Here is a 27,520-nt window from a genome sequence, read left to right as displayed (position 1 = left end):
AGATGACAAAAATACCTTTTATCTTATAGTAATATTTACAAATTTGCCCCAAAAGTAACTTTTTTTAAAAAAATAAACAACAAAATTAATAAATCCACACTTCACAACTCTCTCTCTATCTTAAACCTTTGTAATTTGAAGGGTGGTGAAGTTTAGAATATCCCTATCTATATATATATATATATATATATATATATTATGTAAGATCTACAAGATATCTCCTTGATGTTGGTCCACATTCATTCATTTTCAATTAATGTAAATTTGTGAACCTTTTAAATGGAATGTCTAAGAATGTGCTACATGGTAACCAGTTGTTTGTCACATATTGTCATTTTAAAGGCTTGAAATCTAGCTTCTAAGAAATCTTTGATTGTCGAGGTTGAGAGGATCAATATGTAGATTTTCGACATTGGAACTGTATTTCTCGATGAAGATTTTTCTACACTGGAACTGTATTTCCCGATGACCTCCTTGATTTTCTTTTTTTTTTTTCTCTTTTATATATATATATAAAATCTCCGGGATATCTCGGCCCACATCCATTGATTAAATTTGCGAACTTTTGAAATGGATGGTCTAAGAATGTGCTATCTGTGACATGCATGGTAACTAGTGTCAGTCACATACTGCCATTTTACAGGCTTGAAATCGAGTTTCTTATATTTCAAGGTTGAAATAAACAATACGTAGGTTTATCTACACTGGAATTGTATTTTCCAATGAAGTTTGAGATGAGGTTTTAAAAACCACGTCCTACAAATTCATTTATCTCGCTAGTCGTTTTTCCTTTTTTTTGTCCTTGATCATTTATTTTTATTTTTTTTCCCTTGATTTTCTTTTTCTTTTTATTTGTTTTTCTCTTTTTCCATTTGTGTGAATCACATGAGAGGGAAAAATACATATGCAAGATCTACAGGATATCTCCATCATGTTGGTCCACATTTATTCATTTTCAGTTAATGTATTTGTGAACTTTTCAAATGGATGGTCTAAGAATGTACTACATGGTAACTAGTGTCTGTCACATGCTACCATGGCTTTAGAGATCCTTGATTATCAAGGTCGAGATAATCAACGCGTAGGTTTTACTATACTAGAACTGTATTTCCCGTTGAAGTATGAGATGAGGTTTTAAAAATCACGTTCTACAAATCCATTTTATCTCGCTATTCGTTTTTTCTTTTTTTTTTTCCTTGATCATTTATTTTATTTATTTTTGATTATTTGACTCCTTGATTTTCTTTTTTCATTTTCTTTTTCTTCTTTTTCTCCTTTCCATTTATGTGAATCACATGAGAGGGATAAATATGTGAATACAGGATATCTCGCTCATGTTGGGTCTATATTCAGACCGAGGAAATATATTGAGACGAGGTTTTAAAAACCACGTCTTACAAATCCATTTTATCTCGCTATTCGTTTTTTCTTTTTGTTTTTCTTGATAATTTATTTTTCATTATTTGACTGATTCCTTGATTTTCTTTTTTCTTCTTTTTTTCTTTTTCCATTTCAGGATATCTCCATCATGTTGGTCCACATTCATTCATTTACATATACTCCAGACGGAGGAAATGTACTCAATTCTCTTTATTCCAAAACATAATTTACATGTTTATATAAAAAAGAGAAAACCACCACAACAATAAAAATATAAAAGAATGAGATCAGCCTTTATTTTATTTCCAAGAGGGAATGAAAACCACCCCCACACACAAAAAACTTACATAGTTTCATATTATTGAAAAAATAATTGTTCTCCAAGAGGGGCAAAAAATCGAATGACACCACAAATCAATATTAAAATGTCAATTTGTAGTAAATTTCTCTCACAACACTAAATATAATTCGACTTACCTCATCTTGGCAAAACAAATAATTGAATAAAAAATAATTATTCAAAAAATAAAGGCCTCTACCAACCACCATCTTGGCAAAAAAAAAAAATGAATAAAATAATTATTCAAAAAATAAATGCCTCTACCAACTACCCCATCTTGGCAAAAAAAATAATTGAATAAAATAATTATTCAAAAAATAAATGCCTCTAGCAACTACCTTACCCATAAGTGCATGGCTTCAAGAACCAAAACATGGCTAAACTCTTGGCTTCCTCGGCAAAACTAAAATTATCTTGGTCGTGTATGTCTTTTTTGTGCAGCTTAATCTCTCCAAGAATTCCTCTTTCCTATATAAAACACAAATGTTTGCAAAAAAATCAAGCATGGACCATTTATATTCTTATGTAAAATGAAATTGAGAAATGATCTTATAGGACTTTTCCCCACTCATGTGTAGGATCTCAAAGGATCACCATTAAATTTGATACGGATCTATAGAAAAATCAAGTCCCACATCCATATGATAATATTTTTAGAGATCCATACCAACTTTTTCTAAAAGTAGTCCCTACACACACGAATGGGGGAGGGTCGCATAAAACCAAGCAATGTGGACCATTCTATTCCGATTTAAAATGAAATCTAAAACACCCACACAGGTTTGAGAGTAATAATACCGTGCGTGGTGGTCTCATTGGCTTGAGAGGAGAAGTGGTACTATTATTATTATGAGGAGTAGGAGATCGAAGCTTGGCGGGAGAGGGGAACTTCTGTGGAGTTGGTGGGCATGACCGTACTCCGCATGGCTTCACTAATAATAAGCTGCTGCTGCTGCTCTCTTCATCACCGTTGATAATATTATCAACCCCACTTCTGCAATTCTCATCATTGTTCCTGTAAGTTTACGTGCAAGCAAATTAAATCAGTAATACACACCAACGCTTTTTAACTCGATTTGGGCCAGCTATGGCCTGAGCCGAGTAATTCGGTCGAGTCTTAGTGGATTCGGCTCATAGTGAACAAGTTAAAAAAAGGTAAAAAATTTATAAAAGAAAAAGAAAAGACCATTTAAAAATAAAAATAGGAAAGCATAAAACCAGTAATCGCATTCATTAGAAGTCCATAGAAGTTCAAAAAAGTAAGTAAGAGATGGATTATGCAAAATTTTGATTTATACCTTAAAAATAATATAAATAAATAAAAATAAAAATTAGAAAATGATGATAGAAAACTTCCCAAAGCATTGTAAAAACCATATGTACGATTCAAAAATATATTTCAAATCATTTTTAACAAAAATTAGCATTTCTAAATTAGATTATGGTCATTTTACACAGGGACCGGTCTCGGCCGAATCTTGAAACATTAATTACCGAACAGAGGATAATGATAATCACAATCAATTATTAAAAAAGGCAAATTGCAGTAGCCTAGAGCTCAGAAAATGGGGCAAAATCTATAGTTTTCATCCTCTCAATAGTATTCGAAAAACCAGTTTTCCTCTTTTACTTTCTCCTAAATTATATTTTATAAAAATAATGTCTCCTTCATAATTTTTTCTTTTCTCCAAACTAAGTTTCAAAAATAGGGTCTCTTTTCCATATTTTAAAAAACTTAAGTATGCTCTGATAAATTTTCAAACTTAGTTCATCCGGTTATCAACCAAATAAGTTTAAAAAATAGTGTCTCTTTTCCATATTCTCAAAAACCAAGTGCGCTCTGATAAATTTTCAAACTTAGTTCATCTGATTATCAACAAAATTATAAATAAACAGATATAAAAACAGAAGAAACAATGAAAATTAGAGAAGTTACCTTTTCCTCCATGATTCAGGGCTGAATAATCTACTGCCATTCAAATTCTTCCTCTGCTTCTGTCCACGCCATTTATTCTCAACCTCTCCTCCTCCTCTATTGTTTTCCGGCAACCCCAACTTGCCGGGAAATTCAACCAACTCTTCTGAAGCCTTCTTCTCACTAGATTGCAGAGCATTTTGGCAGGAGATCTCACGGGAAAATTTGCCAGAAAAATCTCTCGACCCACCATCGCAACTTTTTTTTAGAGAACTATGGCCGAAACTTTCAGTGAAGTTCTTGCCGGAATTTTTACCAGAATAGGAATTTTCATCGGAAAGTAACCCAACTCTTTCTTTCTTGTTTTCGCTCAATTTTTTGCCGGAATTTTCACTGAAATTGCTTGAATTCTCACCGGAAAATAATCCAACTTTCTTTTTCTTGCTTTCTTTCAATTTTTCGGCGGAATTTTCACTGGAATCCATTGAATTTTTGTTGGAATGTAACAATGTTTCGCCGGAATTTCGATTGAGAGCGAGTTTTTTAAGTTCTGAGCAAAACTCAGATATTTGATGAAGGATTTCTCGGCCAGCGAAGAGATTTCGGGCGGACAACGTGCTCTTTAGCTGAGGAATCTTAGTTTCGGTGATCTTTTCGTTCTTTGCGGCGATTTCGTTTGCGCGAGGTTTTTCGCTGAAAGTTTTGTTTTTCCGGTACTTGCTGGGAGTGTTTTTGATATTTCCGCTTGTTTCGGGGGTTCTTTTGTAATTGGGTTCCTCATTTTCTGATTGGTCATTGTGGCGTGGTACAGGGCCTCTTTTCTTCAGCTTCGCGTCCCTGAAATTGATTTTTTAAATAAATTAATTTAAAATGAAAATAATAATTTAATTCAAAATGAAAATAATTCATAAAAAAGGGACCACCAAAAGGAACCATTGAATTGGCGGAAATGACCCTCTAGGACCAAATTATTGAAATAAAGCTTAAGACTCCATACCCACTCTTACACAACAATTCAAAATCGATTGATGTTAATCAGATTTTAAAAAAATAAATAAATAGTTATCATAGTTCAAAATTACTTTTCTGAGTAAGAGGGCATTTTGGTCACAGATATAAGAAGAGGGCATTTGTTACAACATGCCTTGGGTTTATCTCTCCAAATGGCATGGGATCCGAGCTGCTTCCGGATCGAAGATGCTTACCCTGCAAAATAAAAAAAATTTATTTAAGGGTATTCTAGTCATTTATACATCTCATCTCAAATAAGGCAAAGGTTTATATATAAAGGTGAGGCCCTAAGCAATTAAATTATGGTGCTTTTCAAAAAAATAATTACATGTTTTGATGCCCAAAAATTCCTCCGATCAATCGTCTCAACCTCAAGAAATATGAAAAAAAACGAATTTTGACCTTTTAAAAGTAATGCATCTTGTAATGTATTTTTAAACCGTCAATTTTTAAGAACCCTTGAATCTGTTCGATATATATTATTTATTAAGTTTTAAATTCTATACTTAGAAATAAAAAATAAATTTTCAGACATCAAAAACCCTCAAATAAATGCCTATCATGTCCTGGTTTTTTCTTTATTTTCCAAAGGCAAGCAATGGGTACTGATGACATTAAATAATTGTCAGGGGTGTATTTTGTCATCATGGAAGTGTAAAAAATCAGGTTGCGGGAAATAACGGTCAGAAACTTGGAGTGTTTTGTATTTTCGAGAAAATAAGGGGTATCATCACAGTGTTGTTTTTCGAAGTTCTTTACGAATCATAAGGGAAATAACTGCCAAAATCTGGGGCGTTTTTCGGTATATATTTTCTCTACATTGAAATATACGTAAATTTCAGGTGCGTTTTATTGTCACGTCTATGCATGAATGACGAAAATGTCCTCGAATAATTTGGACTTCTCTCACTCTATTCAGTCATTATAAACAAAGGACATGGACATTTTAGTCAAATATATATCTCTCTCTCTAGATATATTACCTTGTCGAAGGGCGAAGAACTCTGAAAATCGCTGAGACTCTTCGGATGCCTGCAATCTGGGACACAGAAAATGGATTTCATAAAAAAAAAAAAAAAATAGACCCAAACTTCGTCTCAAGCTAGAAAGAGCGAAACATCAGATGAGAGAGAGAGAGAAAGAGAATCAAGCAGTTAATTTGGTGGATAAACTTGAGAGAGAGAAGCTAATTTCAGGAGAGAGAAATTAGTAGCAAAGAAAAAGAAATTTGATTTTGGATAAGATCCACAAAAAAGAACCAATATTCTTGAAGCCAATTGGGAAAAAAGAAATAGAATCAAGCTCAGAGAGAGAGATGAAGCTAATTCAGGAGAAAGAAAGTAGAAGCAAGAAAAGTGGGTTTTACAAAAAGAATTTTTTAATGAATTGTTTTCACAGAGAGAGAGAGAGATTTGACAAGAGAAACTATCTTGTCGATAAAACAAAGAAAATAAACACAGTGAATTGTTTTCAGGTGAAATTTACAGAAGACGGAAATTTCCTGAAGACAATTAACAATAAACAAAAGAAGAGAGAGAGAGAGAGAGAGAGAGAGAGGGGGGGGGGGGAAGAAGAAGTAGAAGAAACTAATTTCAGGACCCCAAAAAAAGGGTAATCGTTCTGGATGACAACAACAGAAAGCCCAATTTCAAGAAACCAAAGAAAAAAGGAAAAAAAAAAAAAAAAAAAACTGTTTTGTGTGAGATTTACAGAGAAATCCCAAATTCTTGAACCCAATCAGCAAAAAGAAAGAAAGAAAAGAAAGAGAAAAACGAATCAATGGTTTGCCCAAAGTTTTCAAATGAAGCAATTTCCTCACCAGCTCGACAGAACCAGGCTTCATCATCATCAACAGATTCATCTGGCTCCAAAAAATCCACCCATTTCGGGGCCTTTATGCTCTCGTACATCTCATCTCTCACAAACCTGCTATCTATGTTCTTCCAATCTATCTCCAGGACCTCCATTTTCTCTCTCTCTCTTCCTGCGCTCAAAACAAGAAACACCCACAAAAACAAACAAGAAAAATACAGAAAGAAATGAGAGAATACAAGAACTCACTTGAGAGCGAATCCAATTATCCCAATCTAAATGAAAACCTCAGATTAAAAGAACAAGAAATTACAGAGTATGTTGCCGAGAGCGATCCAGCTACCTAGCTGGTTAGAGAGAGAGGGCGAGAGAGAGAGGGCGATCGTGTAACGGAAGGGGATTTGCTTTATGAATGGAGCTTCCGTTTTTTAATTAAATTTTATATCCGTTGGGTTTAAATTTGACCGTTAGAGAGGGCTTGTCACTTTTATATTGTAGAAAGAGGATCCCTTGGCTTTTTTTTTTTTTTTTTTTTTTTTTTTGGGATGGGAGGACGAGAAGCTTTTCTTTACTTTGCTTCATTAACTTAGGAGTGATAAATGATCACTATAGAGGATTTAAATAAGGAAAAAGTTTATATCGGGTTGCAACTTTAGAATGCAGAATTAAAGATGCATGAAGAACCCTTTAATTGATTATTCCGATATCGAGATGTAAAACAAATAAATAAAAATTGAGTCTAAAAAATAATGCATTTTGTAACACTTTATCTAGATCGTCCATTTTCAAAAAAATTATATGTTTATAGATCTACTTGATTTTAATCAGTTTTTTACTTTAAAATTTTATAATTAGATATGAAAATAGATTTTTTGATGATCCTATGAATTTTTTACACCAAACTTACATGTTATGATAAAATTAGAGATACTCCTTAATCGGATTGTTCAAGGTTGCAACTTTACACACTTAAAATAAAATTTATCCCCCAAACACATTGTCACTAAATTGATTTCACGCTCATATATTTTTACTTGTTTATTTGTTAAATTCTTTTTATTTTGGATCTTGAATGTTTGATTCTTTTTGTTCAATCAGCCGAGCTATCCTCCAATCCTAATTCCTATGGGCGATTGAAATCGACATTACGTTTCAACTAAGCTTTAGAATACCTAATGTTCTGTCTGTAACCATCAATATGCGCCCATATAGTATGACATTTGATAGAACGGAATGGCAGAACAGGATTCGCATAGCCGAACCCAAATTGTTGGGATAAAGTTGGAATGATGATGATGATGATATATATTTAATTGGGTTGCGTAGGGTCCACTTTGACCGAGGGACTACCCTACCAATTTTAAAATGAACTTGGACCCAAACTCCACCCAAATCAGGTCTAAGTCAAATGGACTTAGACTCGACCCCAATCGGCTCTAGGTAAAATGGACCCAGACTTGACTCATTTGGTCAACTAAGTGGGTCCACAACAACTAGTAGGGCCCGGCCCAACCTGATCAGATTTAATAGAGTCCAGACCAGGAACGGACCTTGATATATCATGAATTCGGTCCGTAGCCCTACCCTACATTTGTTTTGGTAGGCTGGGCTTGGGACACGTGCTGGCCGAGCCCAAGGCCGACCCGTTAACTGCTGTATTTGTCGACAGCTATCTTAAGAGTGAGAGAGAGACGGCTTCCAATTATGAACGAACCTAAGGTTCGTGGCTTGTGGACTTATGCCTCCTAACTTGCAAAAGATCGAAGTCGAAGCTGATTGGGAACATGTGTAAATTGGGTTTAATACGATGCGTAACGCATATGCAAATAAATCTCATGGTAAAAAATTTTACCACGCTATAATCTAATGCATGGTGAAACGAAACAAACATTCTTTGAGCTTTTATTTTCACATGCGGATCTACTAGTCAAATATTCACTATTTTTAATATAACATTTATTATATAATATTTTATTTATATCAAATAATATATTTAATATATATACTACATTATATATTAGTTTTATATTATTATTTATTTCATTTATGTATAATTTGTATTATATCAAATATATGTTTTTATATAATATATTTTATTGATGTAATGGATATTTACAACACAATATATACTATATGATAACTTATAATTAATATAAACATAATATTTAAATAGTATTTAAATCAATATAACTATATATTTTTAATTATAATATTAAATGTTACATATACAGATTTAATATACGTACAAAATATATTTCAATACCAAATTACCAAACACGTATAATTCATTACACAATGTTTATTAAACGTGTGTTTGCATAATATTTTCCTACAAAGTGTTTACATATGTAAATATTTGTCCGGTTTAAATATTTGTGCACTAACCAAACGTGCCCTAAATACAATGGAATGGCGCCAAGGTTCATCGTTTGTGGAAATTGAGGCAACTGCCAAATGAAATGAAGGATATAGCTTGCAAAACGAAGAATACGTTCTTTAAAAAAAGCACTTTAGATCATCCCACTGTCCACTCCCTCGGGCAGAAAACAGACACCAGAGATTTTTTTTTTTTTTTTTTTTTGTTTTATTTTGGGAACTATTTAAAAATCACTGAATGATTTTCTTATAAAAAAATAATAATATTTTGAGTTTTCTAACGTTTAGACCTCACCTTTGAAAAACTAGATAATCTCCTGTCAACCTTTAGATATTACTTTTCTCTGGTGCATTGCGGTGCGATTGGTTTTTATCTAATTTCACATAGACCTCTCAAAGTTATTTAAATTCATAATCACCCCTGCTAATTTTTCCTATCACAAAGCACTACTTTTTACGAATATATATCATCATGCCTGTTCCTCACATCTCCACCTTTCTTTATTTTTACTCATTGCCCCGGGGAGAATTATTTTTTCCTAGCAACTCCTATTGCTCTGGCTTCTTTTACCTTTTTCTTTTTTTTAGTGAAAAAAAGAGAGAGGATTGGGAAGAAATTGTGTATTATGTTTAAGATAGCTATTGGGGCTAAAGATAAAAAAAAATATAGCGATTTTTAGGGCAAGATAACAAGAAAGGTAGGGAAGTGAAGAGGTATTTTTGTCATTTTATTTTATAAAAAATATTTTTTTATATTTTTCATTAATACGAGTTTAACAGAAAAATGAACATCCAAAATTTGGTGTCAAAATAGTTTATAAAAAAAAATTAAAAATAAAATAATGTGGAAACATGACATTACGATTGAGACAATCTTAATCATCCAAAAATGGACGGTTGATTAAAAAAGGAGGATAGAACTTCTATGTTATAACGGGAACATAAAAAGCTTTCCCCTTTTTTTTACGCCTATGTATCTTAAGGTCGAGATAATTGGATCCTGAGTGTTTTTCAAAATCGAAACAACTTTCAGTGAATTTTTGAAGTTTCGCCTGAGTTTGATGGTTCAGGGCCTCAACCTTACATAAAACTTCTCCTTTTTCTTTCTACATAAAACTTCTCCGTTTTCTTTACCATCCATAATTTCCTCTCTCTCTCTCTCTCTCTCCTGATTATACCATAGGCATCTTCAAACACACATCTCAAGATATTTCACCATAGAATAATTAATCCAAACTTATACTTAATATAACAAAACAAAAAATAGAAAAAAAGAAAGCGGGATGAAATGATTAGGTTTGATTTAAGTTCATGCCGACTGTTGTGGCATGGCTTTCAACCACAGCGGCCGTCCTACCATGGCACTCCCATGTACAGCAAGGTAAGCTGAGTTCATCCTGCATTTAAATTCCAGCACACAAAAAATAAATAAATAAACTAAAATAGATAATCAACAATAAAGCCATGGAAACATACTTATTTGATTATTAATTTTTCTCAAATATATTTACGACCTCATTCATCAAAAGTTTCTTTTGTGAATTCCAAACAAAGAATTTTGGGAGGATTAAATTACTAGCATGTATAGCACACTCCGGGGGCACACACTAAACACTTACTCCATTGGGCAACCCACTAAGGAGTACCTTTTGAAATTTTGGGTGCGGTTTGTATAGAGCCTAGACTCTAACAATCAAATTAGAGCCTACCTTCAAATAGTATCGAGAAACGTGGTTTTAACATTAGAAATCTTTGTTATAGCCTTAAAATATCTTTTTATATTTATTTATAAATTTTAAAGCTTCAAAAATAGTGTAGATCAACCGATCTATGAAAATCTTGAAAATTAACGGTCCAACTATGCATTACAAAATACACTATTTCCAAAACTTGAAAAAAAAAATTTATTATGTCCATACTTTTTGATATCGAGATGATCAATTTGAAAATATTTGAACACCAAAACAACCTCTTCTAGTGAAATTTTTGAGATAGGTTCAAATTTGATTGTTTAGAGCCTCAGCTCTATATAAACTTTTCCCTGAAATTTGGTACCGACTAGGATCACCAGCTGAGTATTTCCATGAAAAGAGAGTTGGATTTTGAGCTCCTAAATGCTTAGATATGACTGTATTTCAGACAGTCTATGTTCAATATCAGGACGTCAGTTTTTTCACGCACATAAAGAATGCATATGAAGATTACTCTTTTTAAGAGGTCATTTCCCCAAATCCGGGATCTTAAGAAATGCTCCAACGTAGGGTTTTTAGGGAATGAATGCACAATATGCTCCTGCAGGAAATGTAATCTTTTATCAATCCTCTTTTTTATAATTATATATTTTTCATTGGTTCATTTGGAAACCTTTAACATAATTATTTGTACATATTTTCATCTTCTTCTTTTTGCCCTTTCCAAATTTTAATGAATACCCCACAATATTTGAAACATCTAATAGTTCAAATTATAAAGTTGTCTAACAGACAATTAGGCTTCAAGCCTACATCCACCATCCATTCCTATGGACAAATGGTTGGAGACTTAACTATCACGGGAGGCATAAGTACATATGCCCAGTTTACCTAATCTCCAACCAAACCATTAGTAGAACGGATGATGGATGCAGGGATCTGAGTACCATATACTGTAGATAGTCCATTGAGTCAGTGAATACCCCTTTCACAAATATCACATCTATGGCATCTAGCTAGTGAAAGAGGAAGTGCTTCAAATAGAGAGTATGATCACTCACTTATCAATGTCTGGTGGGGCAAGAGGATCGAAAACTTCCTCCTTTTGTTCAACATTTGGGATGACACCAACCATTGAAACCATATCTTGAGCACCTTCAGCCTGAGCAAGACAAAAGATGAATGAGCAACAGATTTTGCTTTTTAATTATGATAAGATGAAATTCACGATAAATCAGACAAACCAATGCATGAATCAAACCAACAAGATAATCTCTTAGAACTTAGGGAATCTACCAAATTCATAATCTTTTGAACTAGCTTTCAAGCCAATAAATTTAAAACAAGATGTCAAGCCTATCTTCAGATTCACCAAAATATCTGTTCTTTATCATTTGTTAACCACGTTAAGATAAACAAACCGCAAACTCTAAAAGGAAAACAATTAAGAGCGGAAACCTTTTTAAATCCATCATTGCACGAAGATTTCTCCACAAGACTCTTGACTGGATAAGAAATGGACTCCATAACAAGCTTTTCCTTCTTTTTTTTTTTTTTTTTTTTTTTACATTTTACAAAGCAGCCACATTTATTTAGTAGAATCCTAGTTGACGAGATAATAGCGCTCAATATTCAGCAGTAAATGTAGAATATCAGCATGACATACAGTCCATTTCTTCTCTTAAAGAAGGCATTTACAATTAACCATTGTGTTTTACGAGAAAAAATAGAAACAACTTAGAAATCAATAAGACAAATACATTAACAGTACTGACGGAAATTTACTTCTTGCCTGTTGTGGGTAGTTCCCATATCCAGCATAAGCACCATAGGCATATAAAGAGGGATCTTGAGTAGCTCCATAGGTATAAGCATCATATCCTTGCCCATAACCATAATAAGCTCCAGCCCACTGGTTTGGATCAGCTTGTTGGCCCCACACACCAGGTTGGTCCTGCAAACATACCAATAGAAAACAGAGCACTAAGTAAGATGCACTAATAGAAAATGAATATTTCGGTCGATCAATTAGCATAGAAACTTCACAATGATAATTGAAGACATTGGTAAGCTCATGGCCTATGCAGCCCCACTGCATTTGATATGGAGTCCATGTGCTGCCCATTTCATTCATATGCTAGAAGACATTGGCGAGCTTATGAGTGTGAAAAAGATCGCGGAACATAGCGAAGACGACAAACAAATGCATATCAAACCACTTCCTAGTCCTAGCTTTGATGAGGCAACACACTGATGAGAGGGAGTGAATATCAATTAGGTTCGGCATCATATAGTTTGCTGCCTCATTCTTGTCCATGAGATCCATTTTGAGGTCACAAGCAAGTCTCAAAAAGATGGCCCCAGAACAACGAGTAAATGCCCCTATCTCCAGGATCTTGATTGCAAGAAAATTTGGAAGGGACAGTCACTAGCAGGAAGTTATTAAATAGTTACGAGCAGATAATGGCAGCCACAGCATCCATAATGGTAGTGACGAAGATGGCAGACATGGCTACAAAGCCTATAACGGGGTTACTTTGTGAAGCAATTGATCAAGCAAAGAGCACAATAGTTGTGGTAATATTTGATCACAGATGGAACACAGATTGCGCAAGCCAATTCACAGTAAATGGCACTAACATTTAAACATTTAACTATATGCTAACTATATGGCCGTTCGAATTTCGTATATTCAATTATAATTTATGACTGATGAGGGTTCACGTAATTAACATGTGATCTTCTCTTAAATGTCTATGCAGTCAAGATCTCTTCTTCAACCTGGGATTCAGACATGTATCAAGACAATCACTTCACCAGGAGATGAAGGAGGATGTGAAAGATACCATAGAGAGATTTGAGCAAAGTGGAAGGAAGAAGATTGAAGTCTGAAGGAGGTAAAAAGTAATTTGTAAAGAAATTTCCAGATAGCATTTGTAACAAACGTAAGCCACATTTATAAACTACTAAACCTCATTTTTTCCTCAGCTTTCTATTTACATGGATGTACTAAGGGAAATTCACAACCAACCTGGCTAGGAGATATTGCGCTCAGCTAGATCAAAGTTATCTGTCAGGTTCTTTCTTATGAATTATTTCTTCTTTTTTTTAACAGTATACTGGACATTGCTTATGAGTCACTTTTCAGCAAAATGGTCAGAACTACATGGAACTAGAGCACCCTATCTACAAAGTAAATATTATCGAGGTATTCAAACCTGTTCTACTACGGGGTGTGAGCAAAACTGCATGATGCCTAAGGAGAAACAAGTTGACTATTGCTAGCCATCAAAAGTTGGTCTACTTCCACTAAAATTTGAACCTCCAAAAGAGGTATCTAAGGACGGCAGCCTTCGACTGTAGTTCAATTGACTTAGATCATATACATGTAAATGATCCAGCTACAAAATGGCCAGTGAAAGTGGAGGAGCCACTTCTTAATAAAAGGGTATAGGAAGAAGAGATGGGCCCCATCAATGAAGAAGGAGGTGGGAATAAAAGAGGTGAACAAGTTGAGGGAGAAGTACAAGTTGAAAGAGGAATACAAGTTGAGGAGCAAAGGGAAGATGTAGGAGGAAATGACGATGACAATAATGCGAACATTGATACAGATGGTGGTCACATAGAGGTGCCTAAGGCCAAGCAGAACCAGCAAGGTGGGGGATGAGCATAAGAGTGGATTAGCCTCGGGGACATAGGGTTAAAAGGAGCTACCCAAGTTTCTTACCCGTCAAACTCAATCCTAAATCAACACGCATATACCATTGTTTGAAAACACAACTCACATAAAGTACCTGGCCCCTGTCCAAGCCAAGTTGAACAAGATGTCTCTGGCTCGGGAAAGGCCCCCAAAAAAGGAAAAAAATGTCCAAAAAAAACAAAAATAAAAAATTAGTAAAATCTAAAAACATACCAATTGAAAAAGTATATAAACCATGAAATATGAAGGCTGATGATATTGGCTTGAAAACAATTGAAAAAACCCAAAAATATGGGAAAAATATGAAAAATAAAAAAGTAGAAAAGCAGAAGATCAAAATTATAGATCAATTGTAATGATTTACTAAAAATTTCAAATATATGAAATTAAAATGAAAATATGAAATTCACCCAAAAATGTAGGGCCAATCTCCCAATCTTCATGCTTGGTACAAAACTATGCCTCCAATCCTTATGAAACCTTTCCTTATACTAGTCAAATCAAAACCCCCAACCAATTTGGAATTTTGAGTTCAGATTTAGGAGACCTGAGCTCTTGAAAATCTGGATGAATAGTGCATCCGAATTTTAAATCTATTAAAACTAAGATTTTTATGTTATGTTTTGGGGGGCAAAAAAGCCGAGGTTTGGATCAATAACCTAAAAATGGGCTTGCGATTCAAAGCTCTTCAAGAATCGACCCAAAAGAAATTGCAAAAGTTTTAAATTCGGGCAGGACCCTTGTTTGAAACTTCAGATCTCAAAAAACTCCGGATCCCGATTATTTTTTAACTCTCAAATCCAATGTTTCTAATGCATAGATCAAATAAAAGTCTTATTAAGGCTTGGATTTGGGTGAAAATGGGGGACTTTAGCTCTCAAAATCAAAGAAAGAGAAATGAATGCCGATGCCCGCTCGCTTGCTGTATATCTAACCATATGCAATACTCAGTCAACCTAGCTTGTACAGTACTCAGAGGTACTAGCCTGGGTACTGTACAGGGTACCCAGGGGTACCCTATTCACACCTCAACAGGCTCTCGAGGTTGAATCACTAACCTGAGATCGAATCGACTAGGTCAATCTTTGAACATTAGAATATAGTGTTTTGAAAATCCAGATAGGCCAAGCAGAATGCGACCTTAAAAAAAAAAATCATTTTTTTTTTAAAAATCATTAAAAATATTTTTTTGGGTTCCCAAAAAAATAAAAAATAAAAACCCTACAAGTAGTGCATTAGGTATTTTCATTAGTTTACAAAAACACGTAAATATTTAGAGGTTGTTTCCTATTTGAGTGCTTGTTGACCATTACATTCATTTCACATTAGAAATGAAGCATACAGTTATCATAAATATAAATACATTGTCCAAAATGGAGCATATAATTATGAGGATACAACTTAATAGCAAAACGAGCGACCACAGTCTTCATCTCTATTACGTTGAACCCATTCTTTGAACTGTTGAAACAAATAATTAAGCCGGATGAGGTATAAGTCTGGGGATTCAGATTCATTAGTATCTGGCTGACGATACCCGGCCCAAAGTTCATGAATGAATCGGGCATGGTGAATCACTCTCCTTCCCCAAGACCACCAATGTTTTAAAAACCTGTTTGCTGACATTCTAATTTCATACATTCTAATATTAAATATAACAAATACAACTTATTATTGATCTTTTATTATTTAAAATTTTATATAGCAAATATAAAAATTACAATTTACAAGATAGTACTTTGTATAAGAAATTAGAGTGTTTTTTTTTAGCCATTACAATTACAAAAAGAATTATTAATAATTAAAATATATTCCCTAAATATAAGAAATACATTCTACAAGATAATATTTTTTAAAAAACAATTCTTAGATTATAAGAAATGTTAATTTAAATATGATAATTACATTTTATAGGTTAATACTTTTTAAAGATAGATACTATAATTACATAATATAATAATAACTATTAAATAAAATATATATTCTATTATTCCTTAACCGCAAGGTCTTTTCCTAGCTATTTGGGATCGACGATTATGCTCTATCAAAAGCCATACCCTTAATGAGGTCATAAGTCCCTATATCTTTTTTCACTACTGCCAACCATGTCCTTTTGGGCCTATCCCTTACCCTTTTTTAGCCTTCTACTTGAACCAACTTGCACCTCTTAATACATGTCGTACACGGTCAGCGCTGCACATGGCCAACACACCTAAGTCTACTTTCTCTCATCTTATCACCTATTAGAACCACACCTAAGTTCCCTCGAATATATTCATTTCGAATTCTATCATTTATTGTTTTGCCACTCATCCATCTCAACATCCTCATCTTAGCTACATTCACCCTATGGATATGTTGTTTCTTGACCGCCCAACATTCCGCTCGATAAAGTAAAGTTGGTCTCATAGTTGTCCTATAGAACTTCCCCTTCAGCTTCATTGATATGCGGCAATCATATAAAACTCCGGTTGCACATCTTCACTGTGCCCACCCAGCTCTAACTCTATGCATGACTCATTCCTCAATCTCTCCATTATTGTTATATTGCATTCCAATTATTATTTAAAATATAATAACTTTTAAAAAAGAATTATACATTCTATTGTAGTAATCTCTCAATACTCTTGTTTCCCAATCTCGGTTCTCTAGAAAGACTCATAAAACCCACCTCTCTCTCTCTCTCTCTCTCTCTCTCTCTCTCTCTCTCTCTCATACTGCTACAATCCAACAATTCTCGTCTTTTCCTTCAGCTAAGGCCTTCCTTGCCCCTCTCTCTCTCTATCAAGACTTCATTTTGCATTTGGTTTGTTCAAGTGGGTTATTATTCACAATTCTGGGTAAAAAAAAGGGGTATTTTGAAGAGGTCGTGGCTGAGGCCTGAAGAATGGGGAGAGGACTAAAGAACGAGGAAGAATAGAGAGAGAGAGAGAAGAAGAACAGAGAGAAAGAGAGGGGGTGGAATCCGATAGATTAGAGGAGCCAGAAGAACGGGGAAGAATATAGAGAGAGAGAGTCAAACGACCTGAAAATTGGAGAACAAAGAGAAAGATAGTGCTTTTTTCTAAAGGCTGCCCTGGTTTTAGAGAGAGAAAGGAGTGCCCTTCTCCCTAGTGGTGTGATTTTTAGAGAGAGAGAGAGAGAGGAGGTGCCTCTCCAGTGGTATGAAGGTGTGATTTAGAGAGAGAAAGGGGGAGGCCTCTCCAACGGTGTGATCTAGAGATAGAGAAAGAGAAGAGGCGCCTCATTTAGAGAAAAAGGGGAGATTTTTCTCACTTAGCAAGAGACTATACACTTCCTAAAACAGTAATTAGTCTGTTAGAGCTGAAAAATGAGAAACACAAAAAAAAGGGGGGCTCAAAGAGCGTTGATTTCTGGTGGATTGTTCAATCCACCAATTTTGCTGAAACGGATATCCAGATATCTGATGGAAACATGCAATCTAGGGAAAGACTCGGTTAATTCCCAATAACATCAGGGACCAGCCCCATCAGTAACGATCCCAGGTCTAAATTGGCATTTTTTTAAACACTATTGGGATATACCATATACGCAACATCATGATGATTGGAATCATAGAGCCCGGGGTGAGTTTAAGACTCCTCATCACTCATTTGGCATTAGATTATTTAATTTGACTTGTATATTTGAAATTTGATTGCTTCTATAGATCAATTGTTATATACTCCATAAGAGAGAGGCGACAAGAGAAATGTAATGGATGAGTTAGATGTAACAGCAGGGCAAGTGGATCAAATGACATGGAAAGAGGGTCTTAAAAACCAAAAACAAGAAGAGGTGAATTAATAAGAACATACAGCAGGATAATAGCCACACACGCATTCAGGTACTAGTCAGTAAAGGTAACAAGTAGGATGTTCATTAAGAGATATACCATAGGAACATGAGAGCAGCATGCCAATCCGAGTAGCACCTTGCTCATGAGGAAGACAACGATAAGAGCTCTAATAGCCAATAAGGCCACATACATGCATCAATGAACAGGATGGTGTTTGCTGTTAAGAAACAGCTGTCTAAGTACATTCACAGAAAAACAACATTTAAAGGATGATTACTTAAAGAGTTGAAAGTAAAGATATATTAGAGGAATCATTGAAGGTTTTGGACCATAGCTGCCAGGATCTCCAAACAAAGGTGGCGATTCTGCTCCACATTCTCTGCAGCGCTCCAGGAAAGGGATCTCAATTTTAAAAGTTTGGGATCTTCATCCCCACTGTTACAGAGCCCAAATTCCTATTGTTAGGGATCTTGATCACAACCTTAAGACCAAGATAAGAACCAAACTTGTGATTTTCTTAAATCTATAGCCAGCTACCAATACAACTATAGTTTTAATATAGTTGCATTACTTACTCGCTATATATAAAGAGATCCCCACTTTTAAGAGTATATATAGTCCTCGACTATATATACTTTTAAGGTTTGGAGTCCCTAACATTTGGGGATGCAGATGCCTAACATATTCATTTGTATGGACAACACTACCAACCATAGGAATCTCCTAACATCTCACGATCCCCTGCTCCCTATCCTGATCCCAATCCCCCTCCTGCATCCAATCTCAACAACTATGTCTTTGACATGAACTCCCCCCTGTGCTTAACAATATGGAGAAATAAAGAAAATACTATGAGCTTTATAATTTACTCATGGATTAACATGCACTTAGGCCAAGACTAAGGGTGGCAATGGGCTGGGTGGTCCGGCCCGTCCCTCAAAAGCTAGGGCGTGGGTGACAAAATGTGGTCTGAGGAGCAAGCCAAGGCCGAACCGTCATGGCCCGAGGGTAGGGCCAAGCTGAGCTTGGGCCAGGACCATGACAGGCTGGCCCGGTTTGGCCAGGCCCCGCCCTTTTTCCTTTATTTTTCTTTGATTCTATTTGGGCCAGCCCAGCCCAGACAGGGCCAAGGCCAAGCCTAAGCCAGAGCCTCTTTGGTCAGTCAGGGCCAGGCGGGGCAAGGGTCGGCCCGTTGCCAGCCCTAGCCAAGACAAAATAACATATAAAGACAGCATAACACAAAGATCAAAAATAGATTAGGTAGCAAAAGCACCCCAACAACTAGAATATGAGAGATAAAACCCCAACAGATTGAGTAGCGAAGGAAATAAATTTGCTATCTGGGGTTGAACCAGGGATGCAGGGTTGCAATTGTCAACACTCTTGCCATCAAAACCAGGTCCCCAATTCCAAAGACAATAACAAAGTTACTGAGAAAAAAAAAGGCATGCCAGCTTGAATTCATTATAATGACGAATTTCAAGCGTTCAACACTTGCCCTCCCTCACACCAAGCCCAAATGTAGAAGGCATTAAGCAGGTCAGCTTTGTTTGGTCATTGGTACTCAAGGTGCAAAAGCACCTCACACAAACAGGGTGTCCTACCACGAGGGCAGGGTTTTTCCAACTTAAATCCTTGACATTGTTTTCTTTTTTTTTTCACTCCCAATAAATAAAAAGAAAAGTCTAATTGTCTAACCTATCATTACACAAATGCCATATAACTGAACTAGAAATTGATTTATGAAAAACCTAAAAATCTAAACATAGCAGAACTGTGTGACAAGAAGCATCAATACCACAAACTCCCCTAGCCAGCTTCCAGATGGATAAAATCACATTGCCCTTTCAAGTTCAGGCTATTTCATTTCATATCAAGAAGCATAACAAACCACATTCAGATGAGGAGAGACTAGATGTTACAATGTCAATATTCGCCTCTTACTGGTAAGAACAGGCTTAATTATCCAGAATAAATTCAACCACATATATAATTATATTAAATCGAGAAATATTGGTTACACCAATGGTCTCTTACCAATTTGTTTGCAACGCTCCGTCCCCATGAAAGGCGGACTGTCTGTTGACCAATTACAGTTCCATGAATCCTTTGCAATGCTTCTTCGGCAGAGGCCCTTCACGGCATAAACAAAAGAAAATAATTTATCCAAGACTAATATTGTAGAAAGGTTTAAAGAATAGAGCAAAGCATTGATCTAGCCCAAATATATATGGAAGAACGAATATGGTAATGAAGCCCCAATAGTGTCATCAACTTGCTGACAAAAACATCCATCAATAGGATCACTTTCTCCTGAATCAGAGGGTGAAAATACAATGAAAATAGAGAACCATACTAGAAGCATTCTTAAAACCAAATTGAATGTGTGGCAAATGGAGGGGACACTGGAAAAAGGCATCAAGAAAAAATAAAAACCTGCAATTAATAAATAATAAGAATGTGTTTACCAACCAATAAAAGAAAGGGGCCTTGAGTTTGTACGTTCAATAGCTAACTCAAACAGAAAAATTTCACAGCCTGTCACGATAATCCTCATCTTACCTATTGCTGAACTGGACAAATCCACATCCCCTACCCATCGGTATCTTAACATAGACAAGCTCCCCAAATTGTCCAAAGATCTGCTTCAGCTCATCTTCTGTAACATTAGGGTCCAAACCACCAACAAATATCTGCTGGGAAATGAAAGGTAAAAGAAGAATAAGCGCCCATGACATGCAGAAAGCATGCAGCAGACTAAGAAATATGAATTCACTTACTGTAGTATTAGTGATGTCATTATCAGTAGGAAATGCTTGGACAGGAGGAGTGGTGTAAGTTGGTACTTGATAGGCAGCCGCTGGACGAAACAATTCAAAATATTTCAGCATAAGACATTGAAAGATTTATCCAAGCCAAATCTAATTATGAGGATTTCTTCTATGGAAAGACACAATGTGCATTTCATAGTAAAAACAACAAATTATATATCAACACAATTGCAATGGGAAGCAAATTCAAAAGAAAAAGTGCCGACAGAAAGAATTTAATCAATCAGATCTAGTGACAATATGCCACAACAAGTTCCTTCAAGGTAGAAGTCATTATTCTCTAAAAATGTGCCCATTGAGACTGGTAAATATTAAGGGAAACACAATATGATTGGAACTTTTTACTTCTTCCTAAGGTAGACCAAGCCTGTCACAGAGAACATATCAAAAATACTGGTGCATCCAACCATGTGAAAAGTCATAACTTCTCCAAACTCTAAGATCATCTGGATTGCCATTTTGGAGCCCTAAGAAAATTCACAGGGAAGAGCTGCACACTATTTCTGTGGATATTTACCTTTAGGTGTTGCATACTGCTGCTGTATACCAGTAGATTTCTTTGGAGTGGCTGCACTTATGCGCATGGGTCGGGTTGAGCAATAGACACCATTCATCTCTGTCATGGCACGATTTCTTTCATTCTCATCAGAAAATTTAACAAATCCATAACCCTTTGAGCGCCCTGTGTTTGGATCAGTCACAACCTTGGCTCCTCTTACAGATGGGTATTGAGCACGGAAGGTCTCTTGCAATAAATAGTCAGTAACATCAGGAGCCAGATCCCCAACAAAGATGGAATGCTCAGGTCCAGCATCTGGGCGCCTTTCACCTATGCCAAAAGAAGCCCAATTCATCCTAAAACATTGCTCAGTTCCAGGCATCGGTGTTCCGTTATATGTTTGCAAAATCCTTTCAGCTGCTGCATGGGAAACAAACTCCACAAAACCGTAACCTTCTGGCTGACCAGTGATCTTGTTCCGTATAATTTTTATAGAAATCACCTATCATTCAAGCAAAATAATTATAAAGCAGCAATACAGAATTGATGAAGAAACTGTAGTTCCAACAGAAGCAGATCAATAAAGATATTATAGCTTCAAACATGCTGCCATTAATGAAAGAAATAAAAAGAATCAACACAAAAATGTAGCAAATGAATATTGGGGCTTTGGCACCATATCACCTACGAAATGTTGACTGAGCATTCCAGGGGTGGCTAAATCTCTGCAATAGAACTCTGTCTAACACCACTCCTATATTATTCACCCTGTTATCAAGCCCAACCACAATAACGGATGCAACATAATTTTTGCATCTGATACAGGAGATACAGATCCATCATTCTTCTCATTCAAGCTCACCATAACAATAGGAATTGAAAAATGCACAAATAAAGTTGATAACAGCTAAAAAACAATTAAGAAAAGAGAAATGACAAATAGGAAAAAAAAAAAAAAATTGAGAAATAGGAAAAAAAAACTTATCTTTAGACAAGCGACGTCACAATATAAAATACAATTACTGCATAGCTAATGCATAAAACTGCTCAAGACATAAGTTCCATTGTAACAAAAGAGCGATCACCCATTCCAAGCAGAAAATACCGAAACTCATAGAAAACATTGTTAGATACTGGCAAAGAATCCTATATATCCTCTTCAGGATCACGACTGTTTCAGTGTTTGAAACAACCAAGGCATGAGTGGCTGGTGTTTTTACTTTTTTTGTGAGACTAGATACAGGATGACATCGATATGTGAGGTATCAAAACGCAACCTAAAAAGAGAACCAAGGAAAACAATGTTCAAAAACCTGGTGACTGAAGCTCCGGAACCAACAGTGAATCAAAAAGCAGCCTGCCTAGTGCCTAGGTAGGTCTCTTGCGCGGGGAGTCCCTGGGCGGTCGCCTAGGCGCCATGGACCCCACCCAGGGGCAAAAAATGCCTCTCATTAAGGGGCAATTTTTGTCTTTTTTACCCCTAAATTAGGGAAAAAGGGTTGAATCTCTGAAATCAACAACTTGGGAGAGAAACTACGGACAACAACCGTATCCAACTAGATCACATATCTTTACATGATCCATGTGAGTGGTTGGTGCAAGTGGAGAACCACTTCTCAATAAGAGGTTACTTGTAGAAGAGTTTGGCCCTACTGAAGAGGAAGGGAAGGAAGGTGGAACTGAAGAGGAACAAGTTGGGGGACGTGCATAAGTTGGAGGAGGAGTAAAAGTTGAACAAGAGGGAGATGGAGAAAGAGATGATGATGATGATGAGACCACAAAACCAAACAATGGAGAGAAAAGGGGCACAAAGAGCAAGCACGAATAGATAGGTGGATGTAAGTACAAGGCAAGGACTAGCCTTGGAGGCTTGGGTTAGGAGGGACTAGTGAAGTTACCTAACTGACAAACTCATTCCTACAAACATGACCATGATTGGGGTGAGTACAAGCATCCCCATCATTAATACCAGTTGTAAATTGAGTTAGTTGGTGTGTATAATTGTAATTTTGAGTGCACCTATGGAACTCAATATTGTTATGTATTCCATTTGGACTGTTGATCAAGTACCTGGCGCTCTAAAGACTAAAACCCTCCATATCTATAAGTTTGTGTATTCTATTTGGATTGTTGAACAAGTACCTGGCACTCTAGCAATTAACCATATCTATAAGTTTTCTATTTTTGTTAAATACAAATAATATTTTTCTTTTCTTCTTTTTTCTTTTCCTCATTTTTGCATTTAAAAAAAATAGCTTTTTTTTTATTTGTTTATGCCGTTTTGGGGGGAATTGGGATGACTCACCGAGTTTACTCTGAGGGAACCATGCCCGAGTCTAAACATAGTAATGGCTTTTAAAAAGCTAAAAGAAAATATATGTACATATTATTTGGGCGTGGTTTGCATAAGGTTGCAACCTTAAACAATCCAATTAAGGTGCGCCTCTAAATTTTATAACAAATGTAATTTTGATATAAAAAATTCCTAGGATGGCTTGAGAATCCATTTTCATCTCTAATTATAAAATTTTAAACTCCAAAAATGGTTCAAATCAAGTAGATCTACAAACACATGAAAATCTTGCAAATGGATGGTCCAGATAATGTGTTGCAAGGTACACTATTTTGTGGATTCGAAATCTTTTTCATGCCATATTCATACATCTCGATGTCGACATGATCAATTAGAAGGTTTTCGAACATCCAAACAACCATTTATGATGGATTTTTGAGGTGTGTCTTTAATTCTACATAATGTGAGAATATTGTTTAACTAATTGTAAAACCTTCCAAGTGTAAAAAATAAGTTTTAGATACCCATAAGATTAAACTGTCCCCATAATACAGCTCTTCGTTTTTAAGATTGGTTTAAAATACTTTTGTCAAACACCAAACGTGAACATTGGGATGTAGTGAAGGAGAAGGGGTACATACAGAGCATACATTCGTCCATTTTTTGATGTTAAGATCATAGGTTTCAGTTGTAAGATAATAGATGATTTTACAAAAAGTATCCAACACTGGAGAATGCCATAGATTTATTTAGGCGATTGGCCGGTGGGGTGAGGCATTACTGAGGCTGTAACATATTTGTCGCCAAACATCTAACCTCTAGATCTTTTATCTCATTTTACTTATGAGGCCTTCAGGAAGCCAACTAGTTGTCCTCCCTTAAGTGGCATTTAATAAAGACAAAAATATGTCAGTAATGGAGCATGTTGAAAAGACCCATGTCAAATACAGCATTGCAGCACTAAGTGAAACCAGGGTTTGTAGCATCTAAGTTGACTTACGTATATCCATGCATGTGAAATTATGCAAAGATGGTGATGGGATGTGTTCTAGATTGCGGCTATGGAGTATGGAACACACACCCCCATCCCTACACACACCACCACCACCAACCTACCAATTGTCAGTCCCGGCTATCCCACAAATGTGAAATTTATACGATTAGATCATTGACATAGAACTCTTCACCTCTGGGTTTGCTACAAGTAAAGTCAAGTTATTCGTATTTACATCCTACAATTATTTTAACATGACATTGTCTGATTACTTCATCGCAAGTACGAACAGGAAAGAAATTGTATTCTTGCTCGCTATGTCATCACTATTCCTCCCTACAGTATCACTTAACAGGATTTATCAATTTCACAAACAAAACTTCAATAACCTTCGTCCAAGAACCAGATGGAAAATAAAAATACCTTGAAAAAAATAAACTCAGAAGTTAGCAGACATGAAAAACCTAGGAACAGTGAGTAAACCAGAGAGAAACAACAAAACCCTTAGAGAAAGCCAGCAATATACACTTGCTATGTCCTCACCATCCGCCCTTAAACTACCCAGTTAAATAAAACATTCTAATTTTCCAACAAAATCTTCAAAGCGATACTGAGCTGGAAACTACATAAAAAGCAAGAAAACCTACAAAATGAGTGTGCTCATCATCCAAACTTAAAACTATAACTCAGTCCAATCTCTGCTTTCACTAGGAAGAAAAGAATTAAAGAAACTTCGGAGTTAAATTCTGACTTGAAAAAAAAAAGTAAAGCAAAAAAAAAAAAAAAAGGAATTGCAGTTTGCTAGGTTTCCATTCCTAACCTATTTCTTAACCAAATCTCTGCAATTCAACGAGAACACTTCAAAAACATATGGTCACGTAAAAACCTAATAGAAACCATAGAAAATCCTAGAAATTATCCATCCCTGAGCTCTTACTTCACCGGGTATCCATAACCAAATAAATGGGCAAGGTAAACGGGATATAAAACAATAAAGCCCTAGAAAACAGCGCATTCGAACCAGATTGATGATAAAATAGAAACCCTAGAAAAATTAGCGTGTTCATACCTCTCCTGTGTGGGAGAAACAAGTGTGGAGATAATTCTCATCGACCCAATACTGCAAATCCCCAATCCAAAGGGTTCGTATCTCTTCTACACTGGTCGGCTGATGATAGCTTTGAGAATGAGAAGAACTCCATGACGATGCTGAATGTTGAGCTTGATGCGATTGCAGAGCCATCCATGGCTGCTGCTGCTGCTGTTGATGAGGCTCCATGAAATCTTAGAGAGAAAAATTTTAGTGCGCGAGAGCTTCAAACGAAAGGCGCGTTTGCTAGTTTTATAGGGTCTGGTCCCACGCGCAAACATGATAGCACGTGTATGAACGATTGTTACCCCGTAAGATGCAATTGCCGTTATAACGTTTGTTGCGCCTATAAAGGAATATTTTATTATAGGAAAAACTATATAAATATCCGTTTTAGTTTTCATTATTATCAAAATACCAAGTATATTTCTTTATTATTGATATATCTAATTTTTAGACTTCATAACATTTTAAAAAAAAATATGAAACTACATATTTTCGATTTTTCAAAAACCGAAACCAAGTCAATTTCAGTTTTTGGAAAACCAAAAATTTTAACTTTTCGATTCTTCAAAAACTAAAAAAAAAAATTTCCCTTTTACCCCTCTCTCTACTAGGTAAAAATGGTTTTTTTTTAAGTCTCTCCCTATCACCCAAAGTCTTTTTTTTGGGTAAGTTTTCACCCAGCGTCGATTGAGGAATTCGGCTTGGTCAAGATATTCCATAGTTTGAAGAGCTTGAATTGACAAGAGATCTATTCTTGAAGGTAGGATATCATGGGTTGGGTCATCAGCTTTCCATTCTCCGATGTATAAAGCTAAAATTGAGTCATATTGAGAGAGTCTATCGAAACCAATAGAAGGTGAGAGCATGGAAGATCTATAATGGCATTTTGCAACTGCAAAATTACCTTTGAACTAGGCCAAGAGAGCATCGTTGAGTAAAAGCGTGGGGAAATTGAGTTAAGGCAGGATTGGGTGGCTGCAAAAGTATTGGGAGATTGAGTTGGAGCAGGATTGGGTGGTTAAGGAAGGGCACTAGTTCGATGGTTGGTACTATTAATGGAAGAGAGAGAGCGAGATAGGATTGGGGCATGAGAGAGAAGAAGGGAAGCCATTAGAGGTTTGCGTTGAGACCTCGTTTGGCCATTGAGAGAGAGGTTTAGTTGGTTAAATTTATGAGAGAGGAAAGAGAAAATAAAAAATTCGGTTTTTGATCTTGATTGGCCAATATATAGAGAGGTAGAGAGAGAATACGCCACAAGAGAGAGAAAACATTTTTCGTGTCTTCAAAAACTGAAATTGATGTGATTTTGGTTTTTGAAAAAATGAAAATAGGTAGTTTTGTATTTTTTAAAAAAAATTGTTATAAAGTCCAAAAAATGAATATATCAATAATAATATAAAATACTCGGTATTTTGGTAATAACATACACTAAAATGGATATTTAAGTAATTTTCCCTCATTCTATATGGCATAAGACCATATTATATACTTTTCCGATGAGCTATTTTAGACTCTTTTTTTTGGGGGATTGTCTACAAAAAGACCATTTATCTTTTCGACATGAAGGTCACAAGAGCCTAGGCTTAATTGGTTTGTGTTTGACGATTTGCAATGCTACGTCCTAAGCTCAATTCCTACCAAGGATAGTAGCCCTCTCCCCCCTGACTCACCCAAACAAAAAAAAAGATAAATGGTCTCTTTATAAAAAGGGGTGTGGTTTATATAAAGCCGAGGCTCTAAACAATCAAAGTAGAGTGCACATTCAAATAGTGTCAAGAAATGT

At 35.6% G+C, this 27,520-nt stretch overlaps 2 protein-coding genes across 11 annotated transcripts; both read right to left on the bottom strand.

The window, feature by feature from the left end:
• Positions 1-1,654: 1,654 nt before the first annotated feature.
• Positions 1,655-7,052, bottom strand: LOC18439974 (interferon-activable protein). Of its 3 annotated transcripts, XM_020670613.2 has the most exons (7): positions 6,772-6,920; positions 6,466-6,630; positions 5,630-5,685; positions 4,780-4,841; positions 3,657-4,472; positions 2,519-2,735; positions 1,655-2,188 (listed from the first exon to the last, which is right to left on the bottom strand). In XM_020670613.2, exons 2-7 carry the CDS (start codon positions 6,611-6,613, stop codon positions 2,060-2,062), a joined length of 1,428 nt encoding a protein of 475 aa, XP_020526272.1. In that variant the 5' UTR covers positions 6,614-6,630; positions 6,772-6,920; the 3' UTR covers positions 1,655-2,059. The 3 variants fall into 3 exon arrangements, with proteins under 3 accessions (XP_020526272.1, XP_006850191.1, XP_088719217.1); XM_006850128.3 differs by having other exon boundaries at positions 6,466-7,052; XM_088863091.1 differs by lacking the exons at positions 5,630-5,685; positions 6,466-6,630; positions 6,772-6,920 and having other exon boundaries at positions 4,718-4,825.
• Positions 7,053-10,020: 2,968 nt separating this feature from the next.
• Positions 10,021-25,959, bottom strand: LOC18439973 (RNA-binding (RRM/RBD/RNP motifs) family protein). 8 transcript variants are annotated; one of them, XR_016052853.1, is made up of 9 exons: positions 25,711-25,959; positions 21,373-21,856; positions 20,805-20,884; positions 20,587-20,720; positions 20,062-20,158; positions 12,311-12,479; positions 11,587-11,687; positions 11,040-11,126; positions 10,021-10,231 (listed from the first exon to the last, which is right to left on the bottom strand). XR_016052853.1 is itself a non-coding variant. In XM_020670864.2 (9 exons), the coding sequence occupies exons 1-8, from the start codon at positions 25,918-25,920 to the stop codon at positions 11,075-11,077; spliced, it is 1,320 nt and encodes a 439-aa protein (XP_020526523.1). In that variant the 5' UTR covers positions 25,921-25,959; the 3' UTR covers positions 10,021-10,231; positions 11,040-11,074. The 8 variants fall into 8 exon arrangements, 4 of the variants coding, with proteins under 4 accessions (XP_020526523.1, XP_088719218.1, XP_006850190.1 ...); XR_016052855.1 differs by having other exon boundaries at positions 20,587-20,717; XM_020670864.2 differs by having other exon boundaries at positions 12,318-12,479.
• Positions 25,960-27,520: the final 1,561 nt, after the last annotated feature.

Source organism: Amborella trichopoda, chromosome 3, assembly GCF_054954075.1.
Source record: "Amborella trichopoda isolate Santa Cruz 75 chromosome 3, AtrichopodaSantaCruz75HAP2 v2.0, whole genome shotgun sequence".
Taxonomy (NCBI): Eukaryota; Viridiplantae; Streptophyta; class Magnoliopsida; order Amborellales; family Amborellaceae; genus Amborella; species Amborella trichopoda.
The sequence above is the reverse complement of the archived record's forward strand: the minus strand, read 5'-3'. Positions and strand labels throughout refer to the sequence as shown.

Excerpts from the sequence above, each read along its gene's own strand:
- LOC18439974 (XM_006850128.3), bottom strand. The coding sequence starts at position 6,613 with ATGGAGGTCCTGGAGATAGATTGGAAGAACATAGATAGCAGGTTTGTG. Across the intron at positions 4,842-5,629 it reads GTTCTTCGCCCTTCGACAAG|GGTAAGCATCTTCGATCCGG; the intron begins GTAATATATCTA and ends TTTATTTTGCAG. Across the intron at positions 2,189-2,518 it reads CAATGAGACCACCACGCACG|GAAAGAGGAATTCTTGGAGA; the intron begins GTATTATTACTC and ends TGTTTTATATAG.
- LOC18439973 (XM_006850127.3), bottom strand. The coding sequence starts at position 25,920 with ATGGAGCCTCATCAACAGCAGCAGCAGCAGCCATGGATGGCTCTGCAA. Across the intron at positions 20,159-20,586 it reads TTTGTCCAGTTCAGCAATAG|GGCCTCTGCCGAAGAAGCAT; the intron begins GTAAGATGAGGA and ends TATGCCGTGAAG. Across the intron at positions 12,480-20,061 it reads GGAGCGTTGCAAACAAATTG|GACCAACCTGGTGTGTGGGG; the intron begins GTAAGAGACCAT and ends GTATGTTTGCAG.